Below are 12,066 nucleotides of genomic sequence, written 5' to 3' on the forward strand. Positions count from 1 at the left end.
ATGGAAAAAACCCAGTTGTTTTCTGGCTTGAAATGTTTCAAAATATATTAAATCTCATCTAAATTTGAACACTGTTCCTACTGTTGTTTATAGTAATGCATTGTATCTGAGCTATGAGAAAGCGGACATTGTGAAAGAAAGAGCCTGGCATGTTGCACACTGTGTGAGAGCTCACATGCCAGAGTGCATGTGTTAGCATCCTGATACCCTGCTGGCAGAACAGTTCAGCCTGGCTCAGGAGAAAACTGAACTGTACTGAAGAAACACTGAATGAGGTCTCGATGTGTGGCTACAGGAGACAGTGCTGACTTGGCAGTCTGTACCCTCATAAGATGCTCAAACAGTGATGGCTTGTTCTTTGCTTCTTTTCGCTCCAAAGCTGTTCCTGTTGCTGCTGTATTCTGAAATGCAGCTGCTTTGTTCTATTGTGTTCTGCTCTGTTATTTTGGACTAAATGAAACACCCTGAGGTTTTGTTTTTGTTGTTTTTGTCAGGTGTTGATAGAAACTCGAGGAACTCTCATCCAAGCAAACAACAAGTGGACCGAGCTAATATTTAAATCCATGTCTCATGCTAGCTTTGATCTCCCACTGTTGACCTGTAGTAGCCTGTCTCCCTCAGCAGTTTTTTATGTGACAGAGGGAAGGAGACAAGAAGAAGCCTCAGTAGAGCTGAGTTACTGTAGCCCATTATTTTTGTTTAGTCGTAGGACATCACAGAACCACAAAAAACACACAATTAGAAGCTGTGAAGTTCCTGGAGACGTTAATTAGCAATCAAGCAATGGCCGTTTTGCTTGGGGTATGATTGCAGCTCATTTTTTAATATTTCCCATTTCATTTGCCCTTTTCCTTTGCCCCCTCTCAGCTGTCTCCTTCAAATGAATGTAAGGCTGCAATCCAGCTGGCAGGCCAAATCTAATATTTGCTTATCCATACTGGAATTAGATTACTGCTTATATCAAGTCCAAAATACCATTGAAACTGATTATGGCAAATCAGATATAAAACACATTCATAGTTTTTAGTTTGAAATGTGATTCTGTCTATTGCAAACAAAATGTCATTTATGAAACACATAACACTAATGTCTCTCCAAGAGCATGGGAAAAATGTTCACTTTCTTGGTGTCTTTTGGGAGGATTGAAAGATGACTTGGTGTAAGGAATTAGAAGCTGTCTCTATTCTTCATGTAGCCTGCAGCTTGCCGTTTCACATCCACAATGGAAAAACAGACAATCTGTTACATTATGTGTTTATACAGTACACTGATAGAAGTTATCTCAGGGCACACAGCAGAGCAGAAACTAGAAAAGGAAAAGCAGAAAAGGACAGAGAAATTAAGCTTGAAGTAGAAGGGTGATAAGTCGATTAGTAGATAGGCAACGACTTGGATCATTGTTTAATTGAGCATTTTTTTGAGCAAAAATGTCAAACATTTGATGATTCCAGGTTATCAAATGTGAGAATTTGGTGCTTTTCTTGATTTATTCATTACTGTAAATGGAATATTTAAGGGGTTTTGGTCAGACAAGACATTTACCACTATTTTCTGATGTTTTATTGACCAAATGATTAATCTACAACTCCAAAAAATAATGCTTCTAACTCTACTGACTCTAAGTTAGGTATTATATTGCAGTTTATATATATGGGCATTTGGTTATCTTAGCTGGATATATATATATATATATATATATATGCACTAAATGCACTGTGAAAAGAGCACATGATATGCATTGCGATACAATGTGATCGGATCAGACCTGTCATGTTGTGTTTAGATCTCAGCAGGAGTCAGGCAGGTTAAACACCATGACTTACCTTGGAGTTTGCTATCCACTTAGCTCTATTGAAGTACTTGACCACAACCTGCTCTCAGCATATAAAAATAAATATATAAAGGTTTTGGCACCCTTGGTCAAAATCTCTGTAACTCTGAATAGTTAAGTGAGTAGAAGATGAACTGATCTGCAAAAGGAATAAAGTTAAAGGTGAAATGTTCTTTTCAACATTTTAAGAAAAATGAATGTATTATTTTTGTTTTGTGCAAGTTTAGAGTGGAAAAAAAGGAAAGGAGCACCATACAAAAGTTCGGGTCTCAAGAGATTTGCGATATCAGATAACTTTTACAAAGGTCTCAGACCTAAATTAAGTTGTAAGGGCTATGGCTTGTTCACAGTCATCGTTAGGAAAGGCCAAGTGTTGCAAATTTCAAAGCTTTATAAATACTCTGACTCCTCAAACCTTGTCCAAACAATCAGCAGGCATGGGCTCCTCTAAGCAGCTGCCCAGCACTCTGAAAATAAAATAACTGATCCCGATAAACGAGGAGAAGGCTATGAGAGGATAGCAAAGTATTTTCAAGTAGCTGTTTCTCAGTTTGTAATCAAATTAAGAAATGGCATTTAACAGGAATGGTGAAGGTCAAGTTGAAGACCAAGAAAACTTTGAGAGAACTGCTCATAGGATTGCTAGAAAGGCAAATCAAAACCACCGTCTGACTGCAAAAGACCTTCAAGAAGATTTGGCTGACTCTGGAGTGGTGGTGCACTGTTCTACTGTGCAGCAGCACCTGCACAAATATGACCTTCATTGAGTTATCAGAAGAAAACCTTTCCTGCGTCCTCACCGCAAAATTCAGCATTAGAAGTTTGCAAAGGAGCATCTAAACAATCCTGATGCATTTTGGAAACAAGTTCTGTGGACTGATTTATAGCTGCAATGAGCAACGATATGTTTGGAGAAAAAAGGGTGCAGAATTTCATGAAAAGAACACCATTCCAACTGTTAAGCAAGAGAGTGGATTTATCATGCTTTGGGCTTGTATTGCAGCCAGTGGCATGGGGAACATTTTACTGGTAGAGGGAAGAATGGATTCAATTAAATACCAGCAAATTCTGGGAGCAAACATCACACCCTCCGGTAAAAAGCTGAAGATGAAAGGGGATGGCTTCTACAACAGGATAATGATCCTCAACACAAATCAAAATCCACTGCTGACAAGCTCAAGAGGTGCGAAGCTGAGAGTTTTGCTATGGCCCTCACAGTCCCCTGACTTAAATATCATCAAAAGAGCAGTGCATGCACGACGGCCCAAGAATCTCAGAACTAGAAGCCTTTTTAAGGGAAGAATGGGTGGAAATCCCTCAGACAAGAACTGAAAGACTGACTACAAAAAGCATTTACGAGTTGTGATACTTGCTAAAGTGGGTATTACCAAGTTCTGACCATTTACTTACCAATTAAAAAAGTAATCTTGATTAAAAGATTTAAGAAATGTGTCCTCTTTAACTTTATGCCTTTTGGAAATCAGTTCATCTTTTACTCGGTTGACAATTCATAGTAACTGAAATTTTTACCAGGGGTACACAGAACCTTTTTATGCCACTGAATACAATACAATACAATACAATACAATATAACTGTAAAAGAACAAGTAAGAAATCAGATTTGTAGAAGTGATCATTTTTCTTATCCAGGTTTAGTTTAATTGCAAAAGGTTTTAAATAGGAATGTGCCAAGTTACTGATTATAAAGTCCTCTGTCACCACAGTGGACAGAATTGAAGAAAACTTTTCTGCAAGGGAGATTGTGGAAAGGCAATAGCCTGACACTGTACATTGTGTGGCCTGTTGGGACTGAGATCTGTAGAGTAATTAGTCTGCCTAATGAAAATTACAACTCTGCCTCTCTCTCCAGAACTTGCTGGAGATTTCTATCCTGTCAGCACCTTCAAAAAGACCAACTGGCTACTTTAAAATAGCACAGTCAACGGTCTGCTTGCTATTTGCGCTGCTCCTCTCAAAATATTTTTCAGTTTCTATTTTTAGCGTTTCCGCTTTGTCAATAAGACATTATAACTTTATCTCACAATACCCCAATTTAAGCTGTTTTTATCTGCGGGGCTGTTCATCAGACTCAGATTTCAGGTCTGGAAACAAGCAGTGTTTGTCAGTTAATATGATGTTAGACTGAAAATAGGACTAATTAAGGTTATCCACGCTAGGCTGTATATTTTTTTTGTTGTTTTACAAAGTGGGGATCCCTATTTCCCTTTAAGACTTAAAAGTATGTCTTAGTACAAAAAAATTATTAAAATTTGCTGCTTCATGCTTGTTCAGATTGTTAGTCTAATTTAATTAATTTTAGTCAGATATTACCTGATAACCATGTTTTTATTCTCACCAGTTGGAAAATATTGTTTTGGTATCAGCACTGAAATGTATATATCCTATTAGCGTCCGCACCAAGGGAAACTGAACAATACCATCTGTATATATTTTGAAATGTTTTTGGGTAAATATTCATAGGTTGTGGGGAGCAGATTTGTACCTTTTTAAATTTTGAATTTTTGCCACTGACCTTTTTTTTTTTTTTTATTCCTCTGTTTTGTCTCTACAGTGATCCTTATGTCAAACTGTCTCTCTATGTTGCGGATGAAAACAGAGAGCTTGCCTTAGTCCAAACAAAAACCATTAAAAAGGTAAGTCCTAAGGTAAAAAGTGGCTTTGATCTAATCTGCATATCTCTGCTCCTTCCTGTGTTCTGCACAGACCTTTGGCTTGTCGTTTCAAATGTAATGTGTTTGCACCATAACAGATTGACCACTCGTGCCACAGTAATCTCCTCTCACACCTGCACCACACGTTTACTGCAGAGCCACTTAAGAGCGACTTTGTTGACTCCCCTCTTTAAGTAATGGGTTTGAGATCACTAGATCCTTCTAATCCCACCCCACCCCACCACCACCACTTCTCCTTCAAATGAAGGCAATCATATCATCTTGAGAGAGGGAAACCACAGGAAGGCACCAGAAGGCAGTGCTTCCTTTTCCTGTTTAGGAGAGTCTAGAGGGAGACATTGGACAAGCTCTTTTCCCCCAGTGGCCTATTTTAGGGTGGAAATCTGCTCACAGCAGGGGGAGCTGTAAACTCCATTTAGATTTGATCTTAATTTCAAAGCGGGCTGTGATTTTGAACAAAATGTCCATATTCATCACCAATATTGTGGAATCAAGGGACTATATGATTAAAAATCAGGTCTAAAAGAGTTCTGCACTACATGTTATTCACTGCCCAAGGCTAAGATTTATGAAAATACATAATTTGCAGGGCTGAAACTTCAGTGACACTATTTCTGCTTCTAACACCATTATGCCTGACTCTGCAAGCAGCTCCTTATTTATTTGTAAATTTCTCCTTCCCTGGTAGTTACTATTAGCTACACGTAGCTGGAAGCCAACCCTCTGCTGGAGTCAGGCGGCTCAGGCCTCCATGTAGGCAGACATATGCTGCCAGCGGCCATGCTTGTCTTATAGGATATAAATAGCTAACAATGCACTGCTATGTGGAGCAGAAAAAGAAGCATCATTGCTCGCCTCTTCTGTGGGCTCTACGTGTCTTTAAGTGGGACACCTTTGATGGCATCTTTGTTGTTGAAGCAAAGAATTTGGTTTGTGGCAAAAGGGCATGAAAAATGATGGCAAATATGACTAGAAAAAATGAAGAACCAGCCTGAGATTAACAACAGTAACTAAATGTCACCCTGAGCATTTACCAAACTTTGATATTTGCCATAGTTTCCTGGGTATTGTCAACATTTGTCACGGAGAATTCGACAGATTTGAGTGTTAAATTGGCTTACTGTCAAAGGGCAGTGGGTTCATTTGTAAATCTGGTGTCTCAGCAGCTGTTTTAACAGAGATGTTATTTTATCGCTGCCATAAAATGTTTTAAAGTGTTTATTAATCAGAGTGACATGTGAAATTAAGACTTCATTGACATTCTAGTGTTTAAGTCATTTCAATCATGGTAGGAATTTTAATGAGAAGTGTCACATAGCTCTCAGTCCAATAAAATATCAAATGCGTGAGGCAGAAGAAGAGAGGCTATGCATCCACATACCTGCTCTCTGGATGGATCTGATCCATCCAGAAAGTGGGCGAAAATCCTCATGGCTGATAATCTAGGGCCTAATGCCAATCACTGGGACATGTTGTTAGCTACAAACTTCCTCTAACAACGTAAGAGGATCATTGACGCACTAGATTGAATCTAATTTTTCACATGGGTCCCCTTCTCTAACTCTGAGTTCAATAGGTTTCATACATCTGTTCTGTTTTCTGTGTAAAATAATAATGTCCACTGTCCTTAACACATAGTTTATCTATTTCTAGTCTAACCATGTCTACACTCTGTGTTTTAGACCCTAAATCCCAAATGGAACGAGGAATTCTACTTCAGAGTGAGTTCAGATTTAAAAACTTTAAAAACTACTTTGGTAAATTTCCTGTCTTTCCAGTATCCTTCACTATGGCTGTCTGTTACTGCACTTGTTTACTCTAGAGGGATAGTGTTAGAGTTATTAATCTGGTTTTAGTTTAACTGAGAGCTGAGTCCCACCTCCTCCACCACTGTAATCAGGCGGACTGTGTTAGACTTTACAAGCTTAGCCAAGTGTGTATGATTTCTCCTCACTAGTTATTTATAAAAGAATTCTAGTTCAGTCCTATGTTATAACAATAAAATAATTGTCCACCTTCTAACCACAGTAGTTGTAAATTATTATGATGCAAAAGCGAGCAGGCAGTTACCTACCTAAATGTTTGCATGCATGGATGAATGCAGTAACATCTCCCCTGTAATTTTGCTGCCAACTCAGGTGTGTCCGCAGAATCACAGGCTACTCTTTGAGGTGTTTGATGAAAACAGATTGGTAAGACACACTTCATAACCTCTTACCCTTCACTCCCTCTGTTGCTTATATCATACACTATTTTTAACTTCAGTCTGTCATGTTTTGACAGCTCTCACCAGAAGTAGATTTATTTAGTTCCACCCACTGCGATCCTCATGCCTCTTTTAATTTCCTTCATGTAATTTGTTTCTACTGTAACTATTTAGAAATTGTATTGTCTTGATAACATATCATTCCCTTTCCTTTGGTGATAGTAGGCTTTCCATTAGTAGTTTCTTATTATGGTTTAGTACTAATTATGCCAATAAAACATGATGTGCTACCAAATAAAATGTGATCATTGTAAAACTGATACTGCTACACACTGTATATACTGTATATACTGTATTTCATCCTCAGTCAGTGTCCTAGAATAGTTCTGCTTTGATTTTACCACAGGGATCATCATCAACGTGAATGAATTGTAATGACTTTATCTGCACCCCCGTGTCTTCACAATTTTTCTTGTGAACTCTTTGACCCATTGCCAGATACGATATTGCAAGATTTCAGCTGTAGGCTCAGGCAAAAGAGCAAGCAAGAGAAATACACTGCTGTACATTTTGCAGAAAAGTGGACAGAGACAGTTTACAGCTTGTTTGTCTGCTAGTTTCATTGCTCTGCTTTAAGACTGCGCTCCACTAACATCTCATACATTTCTTATAAGTCAAATTTCTCGGATTTCCCTCACAGGCGGGAATACTACTTTCCTTGATTTGCGAAATTAAGCCCGTTGCAATCCCTCAGACGCCATGACAACTGGATTAAATATCTGTACATTGTCAAGTGTTACAGCATTTAAAAACAGCGCAAGTAGGTCTTGATAATCAATTCACTAATTCATGCCTAAGTATAACCATCACTTTGGTGAACCATCCTCGGAGCTGACAGAGGCATGTGAAGTGTTTGTTGACACGATGAAGACATTGTTCTGTGGAAGAAGCAAACGGTTTCCCTGAAAGGGATTTAGGACTGCGATAATGTTTATTTTTTATGGCTTCTAAGTAACTCTGGAGGTCTGGATCTGGAGATTTGTGTTTGATAAAAAACAAACAGCGGATGCAGCCCAACGTAGAATTGGTCTTCTTGGCTGTATAAGGTACATTCCCTCTGTTCCTCGCAGGTTCAGGGCTACGGCTTTTAGTGCATGGGGACCGTGGTGGGCGGTCAAAAGATTTTAGTGTGGGCAGGGTCTTTTTGTAACACCACATTCTGTAGTTTTGCTGATAATTTAATCAGGGGGAAAAGAGGTAGATTTTATGATTCTAAATCTCATTCAGTCACTTTCATCTGCATGTTTCATGTACTGCTAAAATCAGGGATCCTTCTTCATTTATTGGTGCGTGTTGTTTGTGCATCTTCCTCATGCCTCTGTAGAGGGGAATCTCAAGTTCTCAGCCCGCTAAGAAAATTGCAGCTCCAATTTTTCCCTCAGTACAGTGGGAGCTCTCTGTAGCAGTAAAGAAAAGGATGACACAAGAAAGCACAGCTCAGGCAGCCTCAAGCCTTGTCCTCTCCTTATATGTCTGAGGAGGTGCTTTTCTGTCTCTCTCTAGGTGCATGCCAAGGCAGTTCCTCCACCACTGGCCAGTATTTCTTTGAAGGCGCTGCTTATTCTCTTCCATCCATTAATTTATGGTTTATTTGTCAGACGAGATGAATGTTTGACTTAGCTTGTGCTATAGCATGTATGATAGATTGTGGTTTACTTATATGAACTTACAGAAATACTGATGCTCTAGACACACTAAATGTCATCTAATGGAAGTCTTTATAAAATATAGGAGAACTAAATATGAGACTCAAAGTTAAGATAAAATGTAAAGAGAGAGGTTTGAATAAGCCTACAATACAGTGAAATGCTTTGTTTGAAGCAGTCATGTTATGTCATTTGGCAAGCTGGGCTTGTTGCCATTGGACCACACATTGGCATTTTGTTTCTTTTATACAGAACATTCTCCATAACATTTCTCACACACACACACACACACACACACACACACACATACACACACACACACATTTATTGACTGTGCCTAACACTGTAGGCAGTGTGTCATCACTAAGTGTAACTGGCTGCCAAGCCACGATTTCTTCCTGCACTACAATCTCTTCCTTTTGGCTGTTTCTCTGTCTCCAATAATATAACCTGTCTCCTTTAAGCCCTCTTTTCCACAATGCAGAGGTTTTTTTTTTTTTCCCCCTTTTTTCTTTTTCCCAATGTAGTACACCATCAGTGACCTGGCTGTCAGCTGTTGCAGCTTGCTTTTTGATACATAAGGTGACGCTTTGAGGGTGAACCATAAGTCAAATTAGTCATAGAAGTTGGAACAAGGCAGCCCCTTTTTTTGGACGATGTATCTCCGAAAGGCCAAATTATCATAGGGGCTTTGTCAGCTCTGTGCATGGACGCGGATAACTCCCCCACTAACTTTGACCTCAGGGCAAAGTAGCCTTAAAACCCACATTTTCACATGCTGATACACTGGTGAATCGCTTTGCTGTCTCACAGTATAAAGCATTCTCCCATAAATGTACAGTTTGTAAATCTCTCTCTCTGTTTTACCTTGTACTATAGCCAAATAAAAATATTGCAAGTGCTTAAGCATCAGCATTTCAGCATTGCAAACTAGGATGACAGCTGAGTCTTATATTGGGTAGTTTTTCAGTGCAAACAGAATGGCCTATAAAACCACCAGAAGTTTTTGGCGGGGCATAGGAGACAGTGTATGTCTATTCTGTTTGAAGTAGACTTGGATATTTTTCCCCAAAGAGGGCTGTGCTGTTTGCCTTATCAAAGCTGCAATCTGTAAGATATTCTGCTCCCCAATCTGCTGCTGCCTTTTTTTTCTTGTCCATTTTTAGCAACAACTTCCCTTGTGCTTCTTTCTTCTTTTTTCAAGCTGCGAGAAATAACAGGGATCAATTTGTCCTCTAGATTTGTTGTTGCGTTTTTTTGTGGGACTATTGGCTCTAAGTGGTATTTAGTGGGTCATTTAGCAAGGAAATCTTCACTTCCTGTTGTAATCAGTGTACATGTTGAAAGAGGATATGGATGTCATATTCTGTGTGTTTGTATAAAACAGATTTATGGATATGTTTATTCTTCCCTTTCTCCTCCTTTTTCTGTGTACCTTCTCTCTGCTGTGGTCCTTGGCAGGATGCTCATGCAGATCAGTAACAGCAGAAAGGCTGAGGTTATGGCCTTAAATCATAACATTAATGAAGAGATGTGAAGAGTGTAGAGGGTAGAGATCATATTTACCAGTAACATTTGAATGTAAGTTAACTTTAGTTATCTTTATTGATAAAGATATTGGTGTTTTGTGGAAAGTAAGCTTAGCTACACCAACTCAGACAACAGTTGGATCCAAGAGAATGAAGTGGTAGGTTATGTCTAAATTAAGAGGTAAATTACTGGGTTTAAAAATGACCAGACTGCTTGCGACTAGGAGTGAGGACATTGATGAGAGGTGTGGAGGTAGATAAATGGGCAGGGATTCGAAAGAGATCATGTGAATGGAAGGAGGGATGGACAGGGGTAAGTAGGATGTGTTTGGGGGGGCAGTTGGCACTCCAGGGCAGCATGGGGTTGTAACAGGAGGTGGTGGGGCCATTTGTAGTCACATGACTGACAGGCAACCCACAGTCACCTCGGAAACCAGGAGCGCCGGCCTCTCTTATCCAATCATGTCAGGAATGCTGGCCGTCACTGGGCTCAGGCTATTTCTGCTGTCTGTCGCTAGTGCTTGGTAGTGCTAAGAGTCTGGCATACAGGGATCCTTCTTCTTTTTTTTTTTTTTTTTTTGTTTTCCCCCCTCACCCTTCCTCTCTCTTTAGCCTTCACTCTGCCACTCCTTTCAGTGTGTAGTGTAAAGTTGTCAGCTCTTTTTCAGTGGCTGTTTAGTTTTTGTGGTGTGACTTCTTTCCTCCGTACAGTTTACTGTGGGAAGGAAAGTTGTGGAAGAGACTCGGACAGGGTGGGAGGGGGGCGAGAGAGTGTGGAAGAAAAAAGGGGATCAGTCATCTAGCCAGCCAAAGGAGAGAAGTGGGCGACACTAAGAGACAGAGACTGGAGCCAGAGGAGAGAACCAAAGAGCCATTCAGAGAGAAATTGAGAGGGAACGGGAGCTGTGGGACGTGAGGTGAAAATGGCACAACGTCTGCGTTTGTACTTTGGCTCAGGCCGCAGTAACACAGCCCCGGAGATACTGGAAGGAGACTCTGAGGAGCAGCAGGGAGACAATGACGTGGTCACAGCGCTCCGCATGCAGCCACCTCTGTTATCAAGGCCTTCTCAAGAGCAAGCTGCGCAGCACGTTCCACCAAGAGCTTTTGGTTTACGCTCGGAGCCTTCGCTAAAACGCAGCTCCTCTATGTTCATACCCCAGCTTGCCGCCTACAGTGACCCACGGCCCACTAAGAGCTCATCCATGCACATCTCCCTTCAGCGTTCAAATGGATCAAGTAATGGAGATTCCAGTGGCCATGCTGATGATGTCCCGCCACCTTGTTATACTCCCCCAGGACCTGCGCCTGCCTATACTGAACCACAGATCCGAACAGATGTTCCACAACAGCCACCTCCTCCATACTACAGCCCAGATTCTTTAAACTCTCAAACTTTTCTGACAGAGCCAAACCTGCCGAAACGCAGGGTCTTTAGTATTGGTCCAAATGGTCATACCATGTATAGGAGAGGACAACCTGGTATTAGTGTTGGTGGAATTTGTATCCAGAGGAACTCTCCTGATGGTTCCGATATCCAGCATTTCAGAATCCTCCCTTATGGTGGTACTGGCTGGTCTGTCCAGCAGCACAGCTTGGACCATTGCTCAGGTGTTAATGGTGGAACACAGAGACTAGTGTTTCAGCTCCAGCAAAATCAGAACCAGGATCAGAACCAGGGCATGCAACAGGCTACTGCATCACAGGAAGAATGCACAGATGTTGGCTTTGCCAGCTCAAGAGGTAGCCGTATGGTGCGTTACCCAAGAATTCGACTGGAGAGAAGCTCATCTCATCAGAGGCTGTTGCTGGAGAATCAACATCAGAAAACTGGAACAGATAGCCAAGCTATGGAGGAGACCCAAACAGACATGGAGACACAGAGAATGGAAACAATAAACAGATCTAATGGTTGTACTTTCAAAATAAGTGGGGATACTCCTAGACGGCAGCCTCATTTCAAGATATATTTTACCCCGGGAGGAGGTGGAGATCAGGATGTGGGCCGTGGCGATGATTCGATGAGGAATAACCCCAAGGTAAAGATTATCGGAAAACTTTAATAGTGCTGTCAGCCTTTCTCTAAAATGTTTGGTGAAAA

The 12,066-nt window shown here is 40.6% G+C and overlaps 1 protein-coding gene across 5 annotated transcripts in view; it reads left to right on the forward strand.

Moving 5' to 3' along the window:
• Positions 1-12,066, forward strand: part of nedd4l (NEDD4 like E3 ubiquitin protein ligase) — a 46,774-nt gene that overhangs the window by 4,570 nt on the left and 30,138 nt on the right. For 3 of the 5 annotated variants that reach the window (XM_040156909.1, XM_040156910.1, XM_040156911.1), the window contains exons 3-5: positions 4,404-4,485; positions 6,207-6,245; positions 6,663-6,716. In XM_040156909.1, the coding sequence (XP_040012843.1) occupies positions 4,404-4,485; positions 6,207-6,245; positions 6,663-6,716 (175 nt within the window). Of the gene's footprint in view, positions 1-4,403; positions 4,486-6,206; positions 6,246-6,662; positions 6,717-10,639; positions 12,005-12,066 lie in introns of those variants that run through there. The other 2 variants (XM_040156908.1, XM_040156907.1) reach the window with 2 other exon arrangements.

Source organism: Xiphias gladius, chromosome 20 (assembly GCF_016859285.1).
Source record: "Xiphias gladius isolate SHS-SW01 ecotype Sanya breed wild chromosome 20, ASM1685928v1, whole genome shotgun sequence".
Lineage (NCBI taxonomy): Eukaryota > Metazoa > Chordata > Actinopteri > Istiophoriformes > Xiphiidae > Xiphias > Xiphias gladius.